This window comes from Cryptomeria japonica, chromosome 3 (assembly GCF_030272615.1).
Source record: "Cryptomeria japonica chromosome 3, Sugi_1.0, whole genome shotgun sequence".
In the NCBI taxonomy this organism is placed as follows: Eukaryota; Viridiplantae; Streptophyta; class Pinopsida; order Cupressales; family Cupressaceae; genus Cryptomeria; species Cryptomeria japonica.
This window is the reverse complement of record NC_081407.1, coordinates 652,834,517-652,860,434: the sequence shown is the minus strand read 5'-3', so window position 1 is coordinate 652,860,434 and position 25,918 is coordinate 652,834,517. Positions and strand designations below refer to the sequence as shown.

The window sequence follows — 25,918 nt, the reverse complement described above, 5'->3', positions numbered from 1 at the left end:
TTAAATCTCATATCTGGCATGCCGGCTTCGCTGCTCTTTCGGCCTATATATTTCATTTTTAAGATTTCTTCTACTCTGTCTGTCCTCTGTTGAGCAGCTTTCCAACATACACCATTCAGTTAACGTCCAAACAGCTTACTGAATAAATTTTGAAAAGAAGTCAGTCATGGAGCAAGGGCAGGTGGGTCCTACTCGCATTGTAATAGCCGTGAACCAGTCTTCTCTGAAAGGGTATCCTCATCCATCCATTAGCAGCAGCAATGCGTTTGAATGGGCTCTCAAGAAACTCATCAGAAGCACACGCCACAAAGATTTTAAGCTGTATATATTGCACGTCCAAGTACCAGATGAAGATGGTATGTTTCCTGTATGCAAACTTCTCTACTTGTCTTGCTTTCAAGAGTTTTGGGTATGCCTGTTTTGCTGTATTTTCTTTCATCTTAGCCCGATAAAAATCTGGGAAGCATAATTCTTTAATTGTGAACTCTTTGGAACCGTGATAAGGGCCTAAGTGATCAGGGCCTCCATGCACATCTGTATATTATGCTTTGATGCTCTGTATAGCGTGTGTAGAATCATAGTGTTCCTTTTCCCTTGAGTGGACTTGATTTCCTGTCTGTTGGATTAGACCCATTTCATATTTCACGTTTTTTCTTGCCACAAAATCAAAGCACTGTGAGGAGGATTACTTGTAACACCTTGCCTAGAGGTCTCTTCTGACCAATACTAGAACAAGTAGGGTACATCCCTTTATTTGACAGTGTCTGAAGAAGCTGAATTTCCCCTTCATCTCTCTACGTAGTAAAGAAGGTTCGTATCAATACATATGAGCTGGGTGCGTTAGTAGCCTCAACCCTCTTGAATGCAAAGACTAGCTAATTAATATGTGGATTGAAGAAGCTCTGTTTCTATTGGCATATTACTAACCATTAGCAAACAAACCCCTGTATTAATCATAGTTGAAAGAAGCGCTCTCTTCTGAAGCCTTCTTGAAGGGGCTGTTGTAGGTGTGGTATTAGTGTTAATCAAATTGCCAGGTACAACTCGCTATTGCCCAATGTTTAAAGACCCTTTCTCTTTTTTTTTGTAGCTTTACATAATAAAGAATGTTTGTGATAGTAGTCTCATACGAGTCAACTCATCATTAGTAGCTTCGACCTTCTTCACTGCATAGGCAAGCTTAGCTTTGATGGCTTGAAAAAGCTTTATTTTATTCCTTTATGACCATTACTAATATCAGGAAGCACAGCTCTCTACTTGTCATAGTTTGTATCAGCACTGATTCCTGTCATAACTCCAGTATTTGTGCTAATAATATCACTATCATACGGGTTAGGAGTACAACTAGCCTCAAGCGTTCTGACTGCAAAGGAAACTCCATTAACCTATGACTTAGAGAAGCTCAGTTTAATTATCATGCCCCAAGCTGATGCACTTTTTGTGCGCTACTAGTAATAGATAGGGTTTGAACTTCGCTAAAATAGATCCCATATGAGTTCTGAGCGGGATTAGTTCCAAACTTCCTTGACTGCTCAGTCAAGCACATTAGCCCATGGCTTGAAGGAAGATCTCTTTTATTTCCCATCACCATATGATCATTTCTGGCAATAGAAGACACAACCCTTTATCGCTCATAGATTGAAAAATCTTGGTTTTCCTGTCATATCTCTTGGTACTGAAGATTATTTGCATTAATGGTATTACTATCATATGAGTTAGAAGTACTTAATAGTAGCCTCATTATATTCTAGTTTGATTGTACTGCTAAAAAATCACATCAATTAGAACTGGAACCATATGGTAAATTATCTGCCTTACACAGTTTTCATTACAGAAGTCATGCATGTTACGTATATCTATAGAGTGCAATTTTTTTTCATGTTTTGGATCAATCACTCACTTGGAACTTGGACCTTGGACCTAGGCCAAGCTTGAGTAAACTGTTTTAACTTCTTAAGTTCGCATCAAGAAACTGGTTTCAGTCTATTTTGCAGAGAGTTTACCAATTGTTTTATCTTTTTTTGTGTGGTTGATTCTAATGAACATCTCCTGTTTTCCATTGTGACCTTCTTCAAAATGATAAATTTACTGAGATGATGAAATTTGAATGTTATGATGCAGCATTCAATGATGTGGATAGTATCTTTGCTTGCCCAGATGATTTCAAGGACCTGAAGAACAGAGAAAAGATAAAGGGCATTCATTTGTTAGAGTACTTTGTGAAGCGCTGCAATGAAATCGGGGTAGGTAAAAATCAATGTTATTCTCTTATTTACTTTCATCTTAAAGTTTCAACCCAACTAGATGAGGTACAAACCCAGACATTCACCTGCCTTTATATATGTAATGAGAATTTGTGTCACTTATAGGCATATTTGACACTGTAATATTATTTTTTGCTTTTATGAGTTCTGCTCTTTGCATTTAAAAACATTTTCTCTTTGTGCTCTGCCTCAAAAACCACGTTCTTCTATTAGCTTGCATGTGAAGCGTGGATCAAAAGAGGAAATCCAAACGAGGTGATCTGCAATGAAGTCAAAAGATTGCATCCAGATATTCTGGTGGTTGGCAGCCGTGTCCTTAATCAACTTGAGAAGTAAGCAAGAGAGTCCTACTTGTTGTCCAGCTCTTCTTGGGCCTATATTTCTCTTTGTTTTTAGTTGGCATACATTTTTCTTGCACTGGATTGTGTAATTGGTTATAACTTATGGTAGCATTGTCTATCATGCATCGTCTGTTTTTGTTCTATTTATGCAAATCATAAAATTTGACATGAATAGCTATCGTAAGAGGGTGGAATTTTGGACCATCATATGTTGATTTTTATAATTTTCTTTGTGAATTGACGAAGGCACTAGCCTCATGGAGCTGGGGTGGGATGGGGGCACATCAAATTACTCAGCAGATGCTGCTGAGTAAAGTGTGGATCTATGTATTAATTTTGATGTGAAATGGTCCTATGGAATACAATCTTATTCCTTGTATGATCCAAATTTTTAGGATTTGTTTTAGAAGTTGGAAGTTGAAACTTCTGAGGCAGGGGAGAAGGGTGAGCACCTGAAATTTCTCAGAGGGTGGTGCTTAGCAAAACATGGAGCCATTTATAGTGAAATGGTCCCATAGATACCAATTTATCAGTAACACCACCTTAGTTACCGTTTCATGTTTTAATGGTCTGCAATGTTAAATGTGTTGTGAATGGCTATTTCCTTGGCCATTTTAATATTCTAAAATTTTATTGTTCTATTTTTTAATATTTAAATTTTGTATATATAGACCAATAGACATACACATATATAGACACACACACATATACATTATTACATACATGTGTGTATATGCATATTGGAAGGGAGAATAAAATCCTTTTAAAAAATAAAACCCTAGGGTAAAATAATTAAATAAGCTAATCAGCAAAGTATGCAAAGGTACTTAGCAGCAAATCCAATGCAGATATGTTGTGACAGATTTTTGAAATATATTTATATGTAGAAAAATTAGGGATGACTAGACTAATGCCTTGGGATCTGTAAAACCACTGCCTGTCACCATGGGTCACTTCTGCAACTGTGAGATCGATCAAGCATCTGCAGATCTAATCTGTCCAAGTGCAGATCTGATCTTTGTAAATCTTTGAATGTTCACCTTCAGCTCACCTTGAGTGCATGTATTTTTTTCTGCATAAAAGCTTGGTATCTTTGATGCTTGCATCTCTTCCTTGATTAAAACTTGGTTGTGTGGTCGGGAGTTTGCCAAATAATAAGAGGGAATATGTCTTCCCTTGGTCAAATCCCTAGTGTCTTGAGTCAATGACTTTTTGGAAATGATTGAAGATAACAAACAGACATGCGACAGATGTCCTAGATGTTGATGAAAGCAGCTGATGCAGCAATAAATGCTCTGATTATGCAAATGACTTTATCTTGATTAATTTTTTTGGATGATTTCTAGGATGATCAAAATGAACTAAGGTTAGTTCTTAAATACAACTCGAAAGGACACAAATGAAACATTTTGTATGTAACAGCCAATTGGAAGGGTTAGGTCAGCCCTATATTTGAATTTGAAAACTAAAAGCTTTGGGCTCATTTTTGCTGATCATCCAACTGACTTGAGTCATTTGTGCAAATTGTGGATTTCACCTTGGGTGAGGAACATATAAATTCAAGGATCAGGACTGTTCACTAGGAGTGCGTGCAAATGGAATCAAGTAAGGTTTGAGTTATGTGCCAACCTTCAAGCAGAAATTGCACCACTTATACAATTGCCATTGCACAAGGAATAATTGGTTCAAAATGCACAAGGAATAATTGGTTCAAAATTAGTCCAAAATGAAGGGGTAAAGTGCAAGGTATGCAATTTTCAGTATTAAGAATCCATTTGGGATCTGTTGTGACCTAATCACACATCACCCCATTCCAAATGGGGACCCCTCACATTTTTGTCCCCTTGGTCTTTAGGGTAGTCTGGCAGCAATTTCTTCGATCTCTTCAAGTCCCCAAGTGTTTTGGTGAAATTTGGCTGTTTGGATGCGTTTTGATGAATTTTGGCTAAGTTTGGAGGTGTTTTGGTGAAATTTGGCTAAGTTTGGAAGCATGTATTGTCCATTTTAGGGTTTTTACCCTTCAAACTTAGAAATGGAGTTAGTAAACTAGGGCATAGTGTAATCTGAGCTAAGCATTGAAAATAGAATCCTTCAAGGAAGCTACTAGTGAAATTTGAGTAAATTTTGAGACTTACTATTTTTAGAAAGTTTCATTGCGGCCCAGATTGGCCTAGAAAGAGTTTAAACAAACTTACTATTTTTAGTAGTGTTTATCTTTAGTAAGTCTCATTGTGTCCCGGTTTGCCCTAATTTTGTGTTTGGAAGAACTTACTATTTTTGGTCTATTCTTGGCAATTGGCAAACCACTGACTGCAAAGTGTTCTTGAACATCTAGTTCTAAATCTGGAAAAGCAGATAAGCAAGCAGGTGATCAAGTTTTGTTTGTTTGGAAATCCTCCTTGAAAAGAACAAGGCGCGAAGAAATCTATCTGGGCACATTTCCCAAGAAGAGGAATATTCCTCTTTTTCGAAATTCCTTGTGCCTCTAGAAGCACTCAGTCAGCCTCCTTAAGCGCATTTCTTTGGGAGAGGAGGATTATTCCAAATCTCCAAAATTCCTCCCCGACCCCTCAAATGCGCTTAGTTAGGCTCCTAGGGTGCAAATTCCTAGTTGAGAAGGGTTATTCCTTGCGAGCAAAATTCTTTCTCTAGGGACAGAATGCATCCATGCATGCCTAAGGTCTTGGAAATCATGAAAATGGATAAGTATATAAAATTATTCCTTCACGTCCGGAATATGCTCAGGTTTGCATGAGAGCTTGGAAATGAACAAAATGTCAATGGCATGAAAATCCTTCAGCACATCAGGGATGCACCCAAGCCAAGAGAATTCTTCCATTAGAACAAACTTAGGACCCAAGCATTCAAAATTCCTCGTTCACCTTAGGATTGTGCCCACCTCCAGGAAAGGAAAGAAAAGATCATGATATTTTCTCTAAGGCAAGGAATTCCTTTAGGATATCTCATATGCACCTAGGATAGAAGGAAACATGTGAAAGGTAAGTTGGTAGCATGCAAAATGGAATATGTTGGAATCCAAGAACACTGAGGGCGGGGGGGTGAATCAGTGTTCTACCGGTATGATCAATTTTAACCTTATTAAATCCTGCATACACCAACCGGTATACCGGTACATATAGAATTGAAAGAAGTAAAGCAACCAATAAGCCAATCACATAAATGAATACCATAACACACAAAATTATAATTGGAAAACCTGAAAGAGGAAAAACCACGGTGGGATTTGTGACCCACAATATCAATTCATTGGCCATATGAAGAGATATTACAAAATATAGGGGCTTGCACTTGCAGGAAGGCTTATAGCCTAGAGCACACTGCTCAATCACAAAAGGAGCCTCATTGACTACATATAAATCCAGACTACAATCCGGAGAAATGATTGAACTTCTAAGATAACATCTTCTATGCCATAATACAGTTCTGGTTAAGCTCTGTCTATTCCGGTCTGAAACCCTAAAGTTTAAACCCTTTACTGGAATACCCCTTTACAAAAATATCCTCACATACATAATCACTCACAAATATTTTGCATCTCCTTCATTATTTCCTTCCCAATTACACTTTCACAAAAATGATATCTCAAAATGATCTAATCAATTGACCTATATACCCTATACAATTTATCATGCCTTATGTCAGCTTACAAAGATAATTACAATATCAATATACATGTCGGCTAGATAACATAAATACATGAATATCAAAAACAATTTTCGATGCCAGATCCGAAAGATGTCGGCCTCCAATACGATAACCTGATTCTAAACCATGTCAGCCTACATTGTCGGTAACCAAAGAAATCCTTTCATCCTGCCAGTGACGTTGCCGGTGTAGTGTCTGTGAAGTGCCTGCTGGTACACAACTGAACCAAAACATGAAGTTGGAACAAGATACCATGTTGCCATCAATGACAACATAGTGAAACCAACCAATTGAGTGTCAATTGCCAATAAAATATTCCTCATTAATGAAGCGTAACTCAAGACATTATGGAAGTTCCTATTTTTGAAGTCAAGTATTACTAGTGGGGTCCATTGGAATGACAAGTTGTCTCCCTCTTATTAACGAAACATGAAGTGTGATTGGAATGGAAGTAATGCAGTTGCTTAAATTGTCTTGTTGTTCGAGGGTCAGTTAGAGTTAATCTGCTTCTCCGTCGAGCGAATTTTATGAAGTTTGGGGCCTGTTTTGTCCCTTTTTAGGGTTTCTGCCTTTTGTCCTAGATTTTAGGGGTTCCTGTTAGGGTTTCGGGAAAACTGAACATACGACTAGAATCAGGACCCTTCAAGGGACCTCCCAGTAAAATTTGAGCCCAAACGGAGCAACTTTCTATTTTTAGAAAGTCCCTATTTTTTAGGGATTTTTTCAAGTCCCGGAATGTTGTCATTTTGCCAAAAATCAAAATTACTATTTTTAGTAATTTCTATTTTTAGTAAGTTTCTATTTATAGTAAGTCATTCCTGCACCCTGTCTAAGGATCTAACGCTGACACCTTGAAGGTGTCTATTTTTGGAAAGTCATTACTGGCAGGGTCAGTCAGACAAGGCGACGAGGATTAGACGTTCGCAAACATTTCTAATTCCGGAAAGTCAGACAGTAGACAAAGAGAGCCAGAAATGGGTCAAGTGCTGGAAATCCATTCCTAAAATGGAAAGCTCGGGAAAACACTTCAAAATCTCAGGAGGTCAAAATATTCTAAGTTTGGGAGATTAAATGATGGAGAAGCCAAGGACAGAAGGAAAATCCGTGAATCCATGGTCAAAGCAAAAATCCGCCCAAATATGGAGTCATGCACCAAAATGGGATTCCCATGGACAGAAGGAAAATCCGTGAATCCTTGGCCAGAGCAAAATTGCGCCCAAGTCTGCAGTCAGGCGCTAAAATGAAGAAGCCAAGGACAGAGGGAAAAATCCATGAATCCCTGGCCAGAGCAAAATTGCGCCCAAGCTTGCAGTCAGGCGCCAAAATGAAGAAGCCAAGTACAGAGGGAAAAATCCATGAATCCCTGGCCAGAGCAAAATTCCGCCCAAGTTCGCAGTCAGGCGCCAAAATGAAGAAGCCAAGGACAGAGGGAAAAATCCATGAATCCTTGGCCAGAGCAAAATTGTGCCCAAGCTTGCAGTCAGGCGCCAAAATGAAGAAGCCAAGGACAGAGGGAAAAATCCATGAATCCCTGGCTAGAGAAAAATTCTGCCCAAGTCTGCAGTCAAGTGCCAAAATGAAGAAGCCAAGGACAGAGGGAAAAATCCATGAACCCCTGGCCAGAGCAAAATTGCGCCCAAGTTTGCAGTTAGGTGCCAAAATGAAGAAGCCCAACAAGAAGAACCTCCACGAAAGAGAGCAAGGACAGAAAGGGAGCATTCACTAGTCAGTTCCTTGAGCGTACGGGAAGTGGAGATTTTTCCACATTCCACAGGCCCACTTCCAGGGAACGTTCCAACACCCGATATACTCAGCATCAATGCTTCACAAGGCCACCATCGACTGAGGAGTCAGAGGCAAGAAAGTCCCCCGCACCAGGAAGAAGTTCGCCAGGATAGCTTCGTGGAGACTATCCTTGGTGAAATGGAGGAAGAATCTCAGGAACAGGAGCATGTAGAAGATCATAGCCATTCCATCCCCACGCCAGATTGGTTGATAGGCAGGCTGGGGAATGAAGCAGAAAGAGGAACCAATCCTGCTCAGGAGTTAGAGGAATTATTGAAGAGGATGGAACGGCTAGCGGAAAGAAAGGCTCCCCAGAAGTTTTCCAAGGTGGTCAGGGAAGAATCTGGATCCCAGACCTTGCACATTGTTGAACTTGCAGTGGACAAAGATAGGAGTGACATTAGGCAGGAGGATTACATCATCAGACAAGTTGATCTTGGCCATGCTTCCACAGGTCAAGTAGTAGGAGACTTTGAAGATTCCTCCTTAGCCATAAAGGAGAAGTTGCTGAAATCAAAGGCAAAATGTAAGCGGCTGAGGGAAGAAAATAAAGTCCTATGCGAATACGTCAAGAGTTTCAAAAGACCCCTCAGGGAGGCAGGACCTTCATTCACTCCTCCTCCTTCCCTTCCCAAGGAAGTGGTTGATGATGCAAAACTTATTAGAGCAATGGCGCAAAATTCCCGGGAATGGGTAGAGGATGTTTATGTTGAGGCAGGAAAATTCATTGAGGATCTAGCTCAGTTTCATTCGAAGTTCGTGGCTCTCCTAAACAGATTAGAGACAACAGAAGGAATGTGGGAGGATGTAGACGTTTACTAAGACTTAACCATTTCGCGACTCAGGGCTTTGACGAAGACTCCAAGGCAAATTCTGGTGGACAAGAAAGTGATCCAAGAGAATGAAGCTTATGACTTTCCCCGATGGTTCTACGCCATCTGTTCAGGAAAGAACACCCTTGACAAATTCAGCATTGACTCTGTCACCTTGAAGGAGTCTATTAGAGGGATACAGGAAGAAATCCTTAGTGCAATGGAAGTTTTGTTTGCGAGAAAACTCAATGACGGAGGAATAATGGTGAACTCCTTGAAATCCCAGTTGCACGATTTCTTCTTCGTAGGTTTGTTCCCTAAGGAACATTTTGCAAATGTTTCTTCATTCTCCGGTATAATGAAGAAGACGCAGGAAGTCATGACAGAGTGGGAAAGCTTCTTTTCCAGGAGCAAAGAAGAAATTGCCTTGATGGAGTTTAACATTGAAAATGTGCCAAGTGTCTCCATCGGAGAACTGGAAGCTGTCGTTGGCAGATTCATTGCATACGCCATAAATGAACGAGATAATGGTCGTCCATTTTTGGATGAAAGTCTTTTGGTTGAATAGTAGTGGTGTACTTATTGCTGAAGGAAGGTTGACTCGACGTGGGTCCAGTCAATGCATGTCATCATCAAATAGGGAATCTTCTTGCATGTCGCCTTCTCATTATAGTTTTATGACAGATTCTCCATGCATGTCTCTGTCACTAAGAGAATGATGGGCATTTATGATGGTGTCGGTTATATTCTGGGCATAATCAACATCATGGGGCACATTTAATGTGCTAGTGGGCGCTATTTTAGGCTCTTTTAAATTAATTGTACATGGGCATAATGGGTTATTAATTGCCAATTCCCACCTTGTTGCACCTTGAGTGGGGAATCTTTAGGGCAAACCCTAATTAGGGTTTTGCATGTAATCATGGCTTGAGGCCTATATAAGGGGGTGACCCCTTCATTTGTAAAGGGGGAGAGACTATCGTCAGAGATTGTTGCTAAGAGTTTTTGAAGCAAACACTTAATACATTGTTCCATTGTTGGTGTGTTCTTGTGTTGTTTTGGAGCTCTCATGGTCTCATTCTCTTCATAGATTAGATTTGCTTTCATGTTAGACGAATTGGATTTGATAGGATCGCTTGTTGCAAAATTCGTGCTCATACTTTTGGTGTGCAGCTGATTGTTGTATACTAGGCAAAGTTAGCCTGAGCCTCCGTTATATGTGTATGTTTAACTTCGATTATTGGAAGAGATTGTTCGATTTGATGGTTTCTCTTGATAATCTGAAAATCTTTAACACACCCTTTGAAGATTGCACCGCCTTCGTGTAGTTGTGCATTGCTGGCAAAGCGAAGCGTGGTTGGATTTTGCACAAGTTATCCCGTCTCCTTGTTCATAGGATTAGATTACTTTTAGTCTAGTTTTTCTCTACCCTATTCCTATTTACTTTCTGCATAATTCAAAATCCAAAAGATCCAAAATTAGAGCTTTCACTGCAAATCTTCCGTACAAAAATCTTTGAGCCTGCATAAGTTTTCTTCAACATACGTAAGGCCCCTTGGGTTATCGACAAACCCATCAAAAAACTGAGTCACATCCATGCACTGAAGGAACCTTGGAAATTAACCGTTTGAACTTTAAGTAATCCTAGCATACAGACTAATCTTGATCAAGAGAGGATAAGGTGACCGTTGGTGACTTTATTCTGTGTTAGACGCGGTCATAAAAAACACGTCAACATGTCTCAGTGCCAACTTAGCAACTTGGTGGACAAATTTCCTATTTAAACATGGCTTAAGATTTCATTCTTCACATCGCATTTTGGGAGAAATTGAAGCAAAAGCAAGGCGTGAAAAGTGACTAAGGTGTGGCTTTTCTTTATTGAAGAATTCATATCTTTAGAGGTTTTTATTTATTCCAAGTTTGGAATAGGCAACGTGGAATTCGTCCCTTGGTGAATTTTAAAATTTCCTTATCATGAATTTAATGTTGATTATTTTGTTTTGCAGGAATGGCAGAGTCAAGCAAGGTGGCAAACACTTCCAGGCAAATGCAGATCAAGAATGAACAGAAAGGATTCCTCCCTGAGACAAAGATTATTTCAAAGCGGAGAGAAGTTAGTGACACCAACTTAGGAACATTGAAGCTGGAAGAATTCAGAAAAAAGATATTTGGTTACGATGGACATCCTCCGTCAGCTACTGCCAAGAAGATAGTTAGAAATGGAATTGTGGTAGCTATTGGTTTCCCTCCTACCGTCCAGTGCCCAAAGCTGATCATTGAATGTGCAAAACACTATGATGCTAAGAGGAGAGATTATGGCACCTGATGGCAGACTCTTGGCGGATCTCATCGCTGAGGCAATTGGTGAGGCTTTTGGAATCCCTGCATTCCAATCCATGATGTTTGAGACCAAGGAAAGAGCAACTTTGATCTATGATTTCGGCATAGAGAGGTGTGCTGGAATCGTCAATAGAAAGTGGATGCAAAAGCCAAAGCCTCACCATTCCAAAATGGACTTAAAACATGCATACATCTTCGAGCCTTGGATGTTCTACTTTATTGAAGAAGTGATGAATGCCATAAAGATGGTGGATTGGGTGAGAGTAATTAGCAACAACTTGGATGAACAACTAAGGAATTTGAAGCAATCCCAGTCCTTCTACATGAGCTCATATATAGTCTACATGTTGGCTAGATTGGGCAAGTTCAACGGATTATCAGGCAAAGGACCCATGGGATGCGGTCCAGGCAAGTTGAAAGTCCATGAGTGCTATCCACAGTTACACTTGTACAACACTACTTTTTTCAAGAAAGCAAGTGACACCTTCACCATGAACAGTGTCAGATCCTTATAAGGAGGTGTTCACACAAGGTTGTCATAGGAAGAGAGGAAGTTGGTAAAGAAGTATGGGGCTTGGTACACTCAATTTCCAAGATTTACTTACATCTAGGTCTAGGGATTCTCCGCCCAACCCTAAAGGCTCCCAAGATACCCAACAGATGAAATGGTGTTGTTGGAAGTAACAAGATAGTTGACTGCTTATGACAAGATTCAAAAAAAGAAGGGTGGGCTCGAATTTCCAATTGTCATGGGAGATTATGGTGAATTATGCCCATCATTGGCAGTAGCAGAGAAGTCAGCGGATGAACTACTATTCTTCCACCTCACACCCCACACCACAAGATCGAATTTCGATTCTTATGACAAGATAAGAATGGTGGCTGGTACGAAAAACAAGCTTAAGATACAACTAGAAGATTATTGGGCTAACACTAAGGATGATTATGAGATCAGGAAAAGAATGTTTTCTAGAATGCCTCTTAAGTTGATAAGAATATGTGAAATCATCCAAGTACCAGATCAGATAGAAGAAGATGTGAACACTGTCCACCCTGATTATGAAAAGGAAAAGGATAAGTCAATCCAGACACCTAACTGGTCATAACCAGAAGTTGTTGATTTGGAAATCCTAAGTTGGCCAGTTATGAAATTCACAAGGCACTGGTTTGAACGTCACATCAATAAGTTGAAGACAAAGAACGATCGCCTAACTTTCAATTTGATGGGAGACTTGGAATCCCAAGATGAGGCCACTGAAGGGTCATCAGGAGCTCAGCCATGGAAGAACAAAATGTGGAAAGGAGAAAAGTGTTCCTGGGGATTCACAGAAAAGGAAAAGGCAAGAGGCTCAAAGAGAGGAACCATAACATAAGAGGTGAAGGTTAGAAGAATCACAATCACTTGATAACTCTTCAAGTGCGTAGGAAGTTGACATCTTTATAGGGGAAGTAACAGGAGATCAACCATAGGAAGAGGACCAAGACATTTCGCAGGCGCAGGATATTCTTAATGTCAGTGCTTCCCAAAGACTTGTTCATCAAAGAAATGAGGAAAACTCCCTCCGGATACAAAACATGTTCAGGATTGTTTTAGAGAAACAACAATGGAAGACTTAGGACCCCTTAAGGAAGTAACACAGGAATAGGAACAACTTGAGATACAGGATCAACAGGTAGCCGCTCCAGATTGGCTGAAAGAAAGAATGAGGAAAGAGCCAAAGGAAGAAATGGATCCTACACTTGAAATTGAAGAATTTCTAAGACGAATAAACAAACCAGTGGAAAAGAAATTCTCTTAAGTCACAAGAAATGAGTTAGGATCCAAAACCTTGCATGTGGCAGTGCCCAGGGTTGACAAGGATAGAAACGAGAACACTCCAAATGAGTATGATGCTACAACAATTGATTTGGGGCATGCTACCAAGGCACAAGTGATAGAGGATTTTGATGAATCCTCCTTGGCGTTGAAGGAGCAGATGAAGAAAGTGGAAGAGAAAAATTGGAAGTTGAAGAGTTAGAACAAAGCTTTATGTGAATTTGTACGATGCTTAATGCGTCCATTCAGAGAGGAAGATCAAACTTTTGTTCTTCCCTCTTCTCTTCCAAAGGAATCAGTGGATGGACTTGAAGAGATAAGGAAAATTGCCCAATGTTCTAAGGAATGGGTAGAGAATGTCTTCACTACAACTTGTAAATTCATTGAAGACTTGGCTCTGTTTTACTAGAGAATCCTGGCTATCCTTGGTAGATTGGAAAGCGTGGACAATTCATGTGAGGATATGCACATCTATGAGGACATGACTATTCCACATCTTGAGGCACTAATGGAAATCCCTAGGCAAACATTAATAGATGGAGAAGTCATAAGAGAAAATGAAGCATATGACTTCCCTTGGTGGTTCTATGTAGTAAGTACTGGGAAGAAATTCTTTGAAAGATCAAATATGGAATCAGCCCTATTGAGGACAACGGTCAACAAAATTCAGGAGGAAATCCTCAATACTGTCGAGGCATTGTTTGCCAAAAGACTAACTGACGACGAGCTGATAGTAAACAACCTAAAGGATAGACTCCATGAATTCTTCTTCGTGGAATCCTTCTTAGAGGGTCATTTGGAGAATGTTTCCTTATTCTTAAGCATAATGCACAAGACCTAGGAGACAATGCCAAGATGGGAGAAGGTTTTCTCCAAGTGTGAAAAGGATATTGCTGTGTTGGAATATAAGTTGAAGACTGTGCCAAGTGTCTTCGTAGGAGAGCTCGAGGTCGTCATGACTAGGTTCATCGCATTTGCCGCCAGAGAGAGATAATGGTCATCCTATTTTGGGCAAGAATCTATTAAGTGCGTGATGGAGTGATGGTTCATTTAATGCATAGTGGGTGCTTTGATGGATTGATGGGTCATTTAATGCATAGTGGATGCTGTGTTTGGGAGTGACAGGTTATTTAATGCATAATGGGCGTGATTCCTCATTTATTGTCATGCCCACTACTTGGCGCCACATTTGGTCATTTTTGGTCAAACCCTAATTAGGGTTTTATGTGAGCAAATCTTAGCCGTTGATCTCATTGTAATCTTGGCTGTCCATTTTCATTTTCGTAATGTCCCCTAATTAGTTACGCTTTAATTTAACCCAAATCTGGCCAAATCTATAAATAAGTAATTGGGTTTTATAGGCATACCTTTGTATATTATTTGTTTCCAACAAAATTAGAGAACATATATGAAATAATACTTAAACTGAAATATGAATTATATTAAATGATATCAAATCTGCTATATTAATGACTATTAGAATTATATTTGTTGAATATGATCAGATTATTATATTTCCTAGATGAGATCAGATTATTATATAAAGTCAGTTACTAATCAATTCCTTTAGTCCATTAGTTGGATAGGGTGTCCAAGAAACCATCCCTCCTACACCCAAGGGCAGAATACCATATCCCCCTTGGCTCCATATGGCAAGTGTTAGGCATCCATCATGGAGTGGCATACCCAATGAGGTTTTCTTTTGCCGTTCCCCCTCATCACAACCACCTTCTCTCTTAAGCCCAAGAGCAGATGCTTCACCTCTCTTGGCTCCATGTGGTAGGTGTTAGGCATCCACTATGGAGTGGCGTACTTAAGAGAGTCCCTCATTTACAATGAATCATTTATTATATTTATTCAATTCATCACATTATGATAATCCATTATATCTGATATAATTGTCACATTCCATTATATTACATTAGTGCCTTGTATTGTGTTATCATCAATATTTTCTGTTAGTATTTTTGTATCAGTATTAACCATTTATTGCCATTATACGGAATTTATTATTCCTTATATTATTCGCATCATATGGAGTTACAGCATTACAATATTTTGTGCAGCCTGAATTTAATTGTATTATGTATTCCAGAATTAATGTGCAGATATATATTTATACGTCCAGTCTGACACTATTATCATTTTAATATTATTTATCTAATTTGTCTCTCAAATTAATATCATATTAATGCCCTCTATTTGATTAACACTATACACAACAGTTACCATTAATGATATATCGATAAGATTTAATATAATTATAATTTGTTGACTGTTATACTTTAATATTCTAACAAAAATTGGTCTTCTACATACCTGTTGCTGCCTGCTCCTATTTTCCTATTCTGGCAGTTTCTATGTATATTCCTTGCTGGCAGACTTTATAATTTCCTCTATGTATTATGAATATATATGAAATTAAGTATGACACCAAGAACCAAGATGCTACTGCATGTAACTTAGTAACAGTTCTGATCTGATCCAATCCATGGTAATGTTCCTGGATGCTTTGATTCCTTTCCTTTATATTTCTCAATGTGAGGGAGAGGTCACACCTCTTCATCATGCATGCCCTTTGGCAAGGGACACACCCTTTCACCATTAGCATCTTTTTGAAAGAGTGCAACTCTTCATTATTTCTGCCCTTTGAAAGGGACATAACCTTTCATAATCAGGTATGCACTTCTTATTTAAATCAGGTGTGCACTTCTCATTTCCCCATTTATCCCCCTCTCAAATGAGGTTCTCTTCTCCCTTTTATATCTCATTGTTGAGGGAGTCGCAACTTTTCCTTCCATGTCTTCTGACCATTCATTAACTTAATTAAATTTTAATTAATTATATATAATTATATTCTTTTATATTTTAATTTAATCTCTATTATTTAAATTTTATTATTATTATTTATTATTAAATTCTATTTCAAAGTGGGGACATTACAATTTTGGGGCTTTAAAAGGGGTTTGCCCCTTCTTTTGTAAAAGAGGGAGAATTTGTATGAAATAGTTGCTATAAGTTGTCAAGAATCTCAAAGAAGCAAAGATCGCAAAAAAATCGTGTCTGATTGCGATTAATCGTGGATTGGTAGATTCAACGATTTTTCCCCCCCAAAAATCGCTGAAAATCAGTCAACAATTTTTTGGAGGTTTTCAACGACTATTAACACAATTAATCGCAAAAAAAAGGTGCAGAAATCAGGTAAAACACGGCGTGAAAAAAATGTGTTTGGAAACCTTAAACTGCCGCAAAAATGCACGAAAAAATCGTCATGATGTCCTTATAACGGACGCAGGGTTGTAGGTTGAAGGCAAGCATTTTGTTCTCTGCCATTCGTGTCTCTTCTCTGCTAGGTCAATTCACATTGTCACAAAGCCTTTCACTGGCATTCACAACAATTCACAGGCCGGGTATGTTCATTTCTTCCTGCTAATTTCGTAGGGTTTTCAATCGAATATATAGTGAGGGGTTGGGTAAATGTGTGTCTTTCTTCTTTACAAGCACTATTGATGAAGCAAATGAGCTAGAACTAGGCTTAATGAATCCCATGTCCAAAAGTTCCTTAATAGTCTTTTCTATCTCTTCCTTGTAGCCCCTTGGATGATGGTATGGAGTTGTTATAACAGGTTTGGCACCTTGTTCTAATTCAAATACATGCTCAAATTCTCTATCTGGAAGTAATCTTGGAGGCATATCATTGAAAACTACACTATGCTTTTCAAGAATTGTTTGAATTTCAAAATGGAATTTACCTTGTCTCTTAGAAGAGCTTGTTGGATGGATTATGATTCCCGCTGCTCAACTTGTCCTCTCCAAAAGTTCCTGTCCATCCTCTTTGTAATCACAACTTTGTGTGCTCCATTTGATGGGCTTCTCAATACAACTTCTTTTCCATCATATTGGAACTTGAATTCCATGGTTTGGTAATTTTGATAGTGTCCTCCAATACAGTGCAGCCATTGGACACCCAAAACAATATCTATTTCTCCAGTACCAACTACGTAAAAGTCTTCACATACCTCATAATCACCCATAGTTAATTTGAGTTGCTGAATCACATAGTTGCAAGGCATAGCGAATCCATCTGCAACGGTGATATTAAAACCTTCAAACTCCTCTTCTTTCAATCCTCTTTTCATCACAAAGCTTTCATCAATAAAATTTTGGGTAGCACTATTGTCAATTAGGACAGTCATTCTTTGTCCTGCTAGAACTCCCTGAACTCTAAAAGGATGATACCCCAGAGCTCCAGATAAAGCTGTTGAAGTGCTTTCCTCGCTGATCTCTTTTTCTTCCTCTTCATGGGTGTCATGAAATTCCTCATTATCATCTGACTCAGGATCTGAAACAACTTCAATGAAGTTCACTTGTCCTTTAACCAAACATCTCTGGCCTAGAACCCATGGTTCTCTTGCAAGTAAAATAGATCTTTTTCCTTCGAATCTCACTCTTTGTTTCATCATCCACCTTCTTATGAACTGTGTTTGGCACATTTTTCGGTGGGGGAGTTGGGATTGTCTTCTTCTAAAAGTTCCCCTTATGTTGCCAAGGATTAGAAAGTTTAGCTTGGTGAGTCACTGGCTTCTTTGACATGGAAGTCTCAAGCTGCAAACTTCTTTTAATTGCTTCTTGCAATGTAGAAGGTGAAAAGGCCTTAACCAAACCCCTAACAAGCTTTTCAAGACCTTCAAGAAAGAGATATATGATTCCCTTTTTTGACATATTTGGTACCATAACAACAATTTTTTTGAACTCTTCCAGAATCCATATATTCATTGACAGAGTTTGATTGCTTTAACTTTGACGACTCCCTAAATATTCTTCTTCATTTGAAATGCAAACCTAACCAGCAATCTTTGACTAAACTCATCAAAAGTATTTACCTGATTGTGACCTTGAGTAGTCATCCCAAGGTACCGCCAGTCATAAGAAACACCTTCAAGATGCAAGGTTGAATACTAAACAACATTCTTTTCGTTAATGGGATTCAGGGAGAAGAAGGTTTGAAGCTTTCTGTAACCAAGCCTTTTCTGAAATTTTATTAGTTCCCTCAAAGGTTGGAGTTGATAATTTATTCAACTTGCTTTTAAGCTTATTCCCATTTGAATCTTGGTCTCTCTTATAACCCCTTCTTGGCAGAAAGGATTGGGAGAGGGCTGCTTTAAATCCTTGGTAACCTCTGGAGAACTACCTTTCTCTTGTGTCATTACTGATCCTCGTAGTTTCTTGGCTAAAAGCTGCATAACTTCTCTAGTCTCCTCAAAGGCTTTCTGCAGTTTTCTTTTGATTTCATTGGATGTCAAGCAAGGTCTTCTTGTACAAATCTTCAATATCAGATATTTTTTCCTTCCTTTGTATTTCTTCTTCACTTTCTTCTGAAGATGACCTATCAAGCATTGTTTTCTTCTTCTCACGCTGCAAATACCTTCTCTCTCACTGAGCTGCATAAAATCAATGAAACCCTCAAGCTGGCAAGATCACAACTCTGATACCACTATAATATCCCTTGACAACAAATTTATCAGATCTGAAACCTCTTTAGGAATTCATCCACTCCTTCCTTTTGGGATGAATGCCAAAGATGTGATATCAATATTCATAGCATTCTGTGGTTTTGTTTTGATTCTTACTCTACCTCTTAACACTTAAAATTGATCAACTCCTTGCTTTTAGGATAAGTGCCAAAGATGTGGTACCAATATTTCACAGAAATCTGTGGTTTTGTATAGATTCTTCCTCTACCTCCAACACTTCTTTGATTATTTCCAGAAATTCTGATAGAAATGGGCAGGTAAGCTGTCAGGGTCTAGAACTTTGTCTTGAGAGGAGAAGACTCTCTCTTTTAACTTGCTCGCTGTCATTGGCTTTGATATTTTTTCATTTTCTACTTGATGAGGCAACGTATATTGTCAAGGAGCTTTGTTGGAATGATCGATCCCTTTCTAGTGGTGAAAGTATATTATGGAAGAGATTGGTTGCCTTGATATTATGGAAGAGATAAGTTGTCTCTTGAATTTTTTAACCTGGTAGTTGTTCATGACTCTTCCATCCATTAGTGTTTGCTTAGAAATTTTGTTATGTATTGGCTATTCAGAACTGAGATATGAAAAAATTGTATTGGCATCTCCCTCCTTTATCTAATTCATCCAAGATTTCTTTCTCTAATTGGTCTTGCCTGGCTTGTAAGGTTGAAAGATGTTACAAAACTAAACCTAACTTTGGTGTACTTAAAAAGAAAAAAACTGTACTAAAATGGTGAAAATCTGAGCAAAACATCAACTACTGAAGATATCTGAAAACATTGAAGTACAAGAAGTAATATGAAAATTGCAAATATATCTGAACTCTGATCTTAGGGGCTCATATCAGAGCTGCTACAAAATTTTCAATGGACAATTTCCTTCTAATGATGGAAAATTAAACAGAACTTGTTGTTACACAAAGTGTTAGGAATTTTCTGAGGGTTTGGTTGCTAATCTTATGCCAAACAGAGTCTTCATATTTCTGTACAAGAGTTTCTTTCCTTCAAAACGTGTCTTTATTCCTTTAGAGCTTATTTATAACGTGTGGGATAATATTATATAAACCTATAGACCTCTGCTGTGATTAACGAAGAATGTTCTGAGAGCTGGCTTTCTTGCTGTAGTCCATGTGGCCGTTCAACTTTAAGGCAAATATTAGGCATAGGTCCATCCCTTGTAAATGCTGCTAATTTGACAAAAATGTTTCTCAACCATGGAGCCATGATTCCCAATCCTAATTTTCTTTTTCTTTTAGTAGTTCTAGATTTCATATTTTATTTGATACTCAACTCTTCCAATTTCAGATTTCCTCTTCAATATCTGATCTCTACTTATCAATTTCAGTTTTCTACCTATTAGTTTTCTATCACTTCCAAATATTATAGATTTTGTTTCAGTCTTCAGATTTATCAGTCTGGGAACATAGCAGTGGCATCAGAGCAACCTTCCTTGGTGACACGAGCAGACGCCAACCATGACTTGGAACTGAGTTTCTCATGAGAGAGAGAATATGATATCACAAATTTCATTATCAGTAAAAATCTCAACAGGCTTCCATGGAAGACTAGAATCAGAATCTAGAACAAGTTGATATTTAATAGATGTGATAGATGAATAAGAAGCAGTGAATAAGTGAAGAAGATAGTGTAGGCAAATACCCTGCAAACAGAGAAGTGAGTCCTGATGTTATGATCTTCAGAAAAACTCTTTTGCATGAACTGTGATAGATGAGGTGATAACCTTAATAATCAAGTCACTCAAGTAAACCAGGGGGCAGAACATACAAATCAGAGGCTAATGGAGAAGAATCCTTAACTTGATGAGTGTGTGGTGAAACTATGAAGCCATTAAGCCTAGGGCTTAGGCTTTTTTTTCGGTTAAAGTTGTCGGGGGATAAAAAATATGTAATTGCCCATATGCACCTTGAAGGGCCAGCATTGATGGCAAATGATTGAAAGACAAAGGGAGGAGGGCTATGGCCTATGAGGATGATGATGGGGACGCTGAATCAGAAATAAGTTCAAATAACCTTATGGGATCATTTTGTGGCTACATTTTATCACAATTATAAGGCTCATACCAAGGTAACATGGGGATATGTCCCTTCTGAAACCATGTCCCTATCCCCAGTGGTATTTCTGGAACAGTGGGACGGCCCTGGCCATCCCCAACTTTTTGCAAAAACACAGAATGTCCTTGGGATATCAGTAAAAAACTTGGAACATGTGTGGTTAGTTTGGGTGTCATCGGAATGGCCAGGGATGTCCCTTGACTATCTTGAGGATATCTGGGCATCCCGAATGGTGAGAAGGAGAAAAATTGTCTGTTTTTGAAAAAAACCTTCCATTCATTAAAACAAATCAGTTTGAAAGGAGTGGGAATGGCGCAAATTGAGTCCAAGGAGCAAATTTTGGTGGAAGTGAAGGAAGCAGGAAAAGCGGGTGAAGCAGAAAAATCAGTGGATGGCACTCAGAATCGTAGATGACGTTCACAGACTTTCCATTACAAAAATAGGCTTTTTTAACATTTGAAGAATAGGTTGTATCTTTAAAATAATAGGCTTGTCTTTACATGATTGCCATAGATTCTTGAAATTTGTCTCATGGTGGCACAAGTCAAGTCTGATCAAAAGAATGTCGCAAATTTTGGTGGAAGTGAAGGAAGCAGGAAAAGTGGGTGAAGCAGAAAAATCAGTGGATGGCACTCAAAGAATCGTAGATGACGTTCACAGACTTTCCATTACAAAAATAGGCTTTTTTAACATTTGAAGAATAGGTTGTATCTTTAAAACAATAGGCTTGTCTTTACATGATTGCCATAGATTCTTGAAATTTGTCTCATGGTGGCACAAGTCAAGTCTGATCAAAAGAATGTCTCGTATACAACTTTTTGAGAGTAGACAATTTAGAAGCTTTCTTCCTGAAAAAACATTTCCTAATGAAAAGAAGAGAGAAACTTTGGAAACTTTAGGTACCCCCTTATATTATTTTTATTAATTAACCTAGCTTTTATAGATTTTATACTTTAAACCTAAGTCACAGGATACGGCGATTTTCATGGATGAGGTTGGAATTTAATCGAATTTCAAACTTCTATAAAAAAAAATCGAATTTAATCGAATTTTCTCTATAAAGCACTGCTATCTGCCTCTAAACACAACTCAGCTGGTCGTGGGTATTCTTTGTATATGCTTTGTATCTATTGGGTCATGGGTGTCTGCAACTGCTGGGTTGCCCTCGGATTTTCTCCAACAAGGGTCGCTATTCTGATAATTTATTAGAAGTATACATATATTTAAAAATAAACAAAATTATAGAAGGCGAATTTTATCTGAATTTTTTTTGGAATTTTTCCCTTGTCGAATTTCATCCGAATTTCATGGTTGTCGAATTCGAACCTTGTGACTTAGTTTAAACAAATTGTTGGAATTGATTATAATATAAATATAAATAGACAAGAGGTTAATATTCATATTATTTTGTTGTCATCTTAGAAAATTTTATATTACAAGATAAATAAACAATATATTAAATTTTCTAAAAATATTAAAGAAATAAATGATTTAAAAAATATTTTACAATAAAAAATAATTAAAAAATATATAAAATTATTTTATTGCAATATGTAGAATATCATTGTGAATTGAATTACAATACTTAATCTGATGTAAATATTAAATAATATGTATCATCTTTTAATTGTAGTATGGGTTATGGTTTAGATTAGTTTGAGGTTAGGATTAATGATTGGTTAAAATTAAAATTTTCATTCTAAAATAAAGGTTAGTTTAGGTTTAGTATTAGGACTCAATTAAGATTTTCATTCTAGAATAAAAGGACTTAGGATCTCAACTACTGATTTATGTAACTTACTATGACATACTATAAATTATTATCACAATTCCTTCAATTTACACCCTCTACTATAATATTAATATATGCTATGACATACTATAAATTATTATCACTATTCCTTCAATTTACACCCTTTAATATAATATTAATATATATTACTATCGGCGTAACCATTGCACCTCCTTTTGGTGCAAGTGCTAGTTAATATTAACTTGAAAATTAAAACTGCATAAAATGTCTTCAGAACAAATCATATATAAAATAAAAATAATAAATAAACCTTTTGTATAATAAGAAGGAATCCTATTGTTAAGACCTTCATATAATAGTTTTTCCCAACTGAAAGAATAACGTTTTTGCTCAGGAGGGCTTTTTTGGCCAATCTGCAATATTTTATGGATTGGCGGAAGTAACACTTACTGTCTCACAAGTATTCTATTGCACCACCTTCTGTTGTGAACCATCTCCAGGGTCTGAGTGCATCAGAAGATCCTCATATCTGTGCCACTTTCTTTCACAGGTCTTCCTGTATGTTCTCCTTGAATAAATAAACATTAGATTCTCCTTCCATGTCTCGTTCCAGAGGTGGTGTTGTCAATGAAGTCCCAGGTATTAGCATTGCTGACATAGGTGTGGAGAGTCGGAGACAACTCATATATGCAATAGGTACTCCTGAAGTGTCTTTTTTCCTCCAGCGAGGGTGCTGATTGAGTAGACACAACTGGACTAGCAATAATTTGACAGTGTTGATTTGCTTTAAAAACAATTCATATCCTCATCTTTATCACTTATTTGTTTGTCATAGTCACAACAGTACCGTTCCAAAAGTTGATTATGCAGATCTAAGCCCTTGACATTTTAAAGTTTTTTGATAGTGCATGCCCAAACAACACAATCCTAGTTTGGAAATTTTGAATATAAAGATTGTTAACTTATCTCAGCAGACCTGGCTATCAAAGTTAAGGTAATAAAATGTCCCTCAAGATGAAAGGTCCGCTCTTTGCATTTTTCTGCAGAAAAAATCATTAGCACGAGGCTATTGTATTGACATTCACTCATTGCCTCTTTGAAAATATGTAACCCTGGGGCTGCATTTTCTCCATATGTTATCGTGTTTTGAAAGTTTTTGAGTAGGCAGGATAGGCTGAGGTGGCAGCCAAGAGTCTAGAGCTCTTTTCACAGGCAATCCACTGGTTGTCTTCAGTTTGTGATTTTTGCATTACACTGATTAAATAGAAGTTTGTGTGTTACTCCGGGTAATCTGGAGAGTATCCCCCAAGCAAAGCTACATTGGAGAGAGGAGCCTAGGACCAGGTTGAAGTGCTTACCGAGAATGTGTACGTCTAGAGAATTATTAGTTAAGTCAGAGATATTTGTTATTAAATAGCTAGAACTAGCAGCTAAATGGTGCCTGGACGGTCTAGTTCATACTGTTAAGATCAGGGATTAACATGGTCTAGGGACAAGCAAGATATTTGACTAGAAGTTATCAAAGTACAGGATTCAACCATAAAAAGTTGGGACTCGTGTAGATTCAGAATATATAATTCCGCACACCCTCACAGATTCCTCAAAAGTGAGAAACCCTGAGGATATGAGTCATAGCAAAGAATGTGATTAATGCTGAATCTAATGATGGGTCTGGAGCTGGTTACAAATTACTTTTCTTTAACCGTTTTGTAGAAACAAGTAGATCAATGGTTTTATTGATCATTTTTTAATCTTGGATGAACTCTCCATATTTATACATTTGGTAGCTTCTTGCCGCTGCTACTATATAGGTATGAGTAATAGTCGTTCTTTGCACGTGCATATTTTAGTGACATTAATGTACATGAATGTTTACTGAAAAAGACGATTTTTGTACTTGCAGGGTATTTGTTGGAACTGTAAGTGAATTTTGTTCGAAGCATGCTGATTGTCCCGTTATTGTGATCAAAAGGAAACCTGAAGACACACCACAGAATCCTATTGACGATTAACTGGATTAAGTACATATGAGGCAATACAGATTTTATATCAGCTGGTCAAGTGTCATAAATGTGGAGGGTTGATTCTGGATAGATTTTTTCAGCTTTTACGTTTCATGTATTGTATGTACAGTTAGTTGCCAGAAACGCGACGGTCTCCCGTCGTTTCGCGTTTCAACGGGAGAAACGCGTTTCTCGTTTCTAACGGCGTTTCTGCAGCGAAATTCGTTTGTAATATGTTTTCCATTGTTTTGATTTCTCAGTCAAATAATTGTTTTCCATTATAAGTGGGGTAAAGTAATTGTTTTTAACAGTAAAGTAAATGTTTTAAATGGTACAGTAATTGTTTTAAACAGGTTTGATAGTAAAGTAAATGTTTTAAACAGATTTGACAGTAAAGTAACTGTTTTTTATTGATTTAACATTGACACACTGATTTTTTTTGGCATGTGAAATTGCATGTTTCATGGCTTAACTTTGGATTAACTAGTAGATGCAGATTATAGTTTTCTATGTCATGTTTTAAACTTGCATGCATATATATCTATTGTTTTGTATTTTAGAAACTTTAACTTCATTTTTTTAATTTATGTGAAATAAAGTTTTTTAATGAAAATATATATAAAACTCCATGCTTTTTCATTTATGTAAAATAATTTTTTATAATTTATATATATATATATATACACACGATTCTTATATGCAACCTTTAAATATTTCGTTTCTCGTCACGTTGCCGTTGCGGTTGCGTTTCTCGTTTCTCGTTTCTGGTAACCAAGACTGAAGACAACATTGTTGTTCATTGATATGCTAGAAAGTGTTCTGTAGCAGGATTCGTTTCAATTTTAGTGATGTGCATGTTTTGTACAGTCCATTTTTCAATATGTTGAATTTCATTCAACTTAACTGATGTGAATGTTTTGTAAAGTTCATTCTTCAATATGTTGAATTTCATTCAACTTAACTGATCTGCATGTTTTGTACAGTACATTCTTCAAAATGCCTAATTTTTATTGATATGTTTTCAACTAATTTGGAACGCTTTTCACTGTTCAGCCCAAATTTCCCAATTTTTCCTCTGTTTTCGTGTTAATTGCTGTTCGTTAGCATTATGCGTTGTGTTCCATATTCCATCTGCTGTAGCTTAAGACAAAATGGGACACAATATGATGATTAACTTGCTCACCATGGTAATGTCTGTTTGTACATTAGTTCATGTTCACTGGGAGCAGCAGTATGCTTCATATGATACCAGAGCTGAACTTTCATGTTTTTTCATATTTGGAAGCATTTCTTTTATATATGCTCCATCTCGCGTTTGAGGTATGATGCCTACTAATATTTTTTCTTTTGCCATAAATTAATAAATTGTATTAATTTATGGCAAATGCCATATGAGTAATATGTAATATAGAGATGCAGGATACCTTAATTTGTGATGGCATAATTGGAGCTAATTTTATTTAATTTCAAATTATTTTAATTTTATTTTAGAACTGTTTTCTATTTTATTCACGACAGATATGGAGGCATTATTTTTTGATCAGT

At 37.5% G+C, this 25,918-nt stretch overlaps 1 protein-coding gene across 1 annotated transcript; it reads left to right on the top strand.

The window, feature by feature from the left end:
- On the top strand, positions 1 to 24,798 carry LOC131033812 (universal stress protein A-like protein). The gene is made up of 4 exons (XM_057965099.1): positions 1 to 356; positions 2,122 to 2,243; positions 2,478 to 2,596; positions 24,274 to 24,798. The coding sequence occupies exons 1-4, from the start codon at positions 167 to 169 to the stop codon at positions 24,380 to 24,382; spliced, it is 540 nt and encodes a 179-aa protein (XP_057821082.1). The 5' UTR covers positions 1 to 166; the 3' UTR covers positions 24,383 to 24,798.
- The last annotated feature ends 1,120 nt before the right edge of the window (positions 24,799 to 25,918 follow it).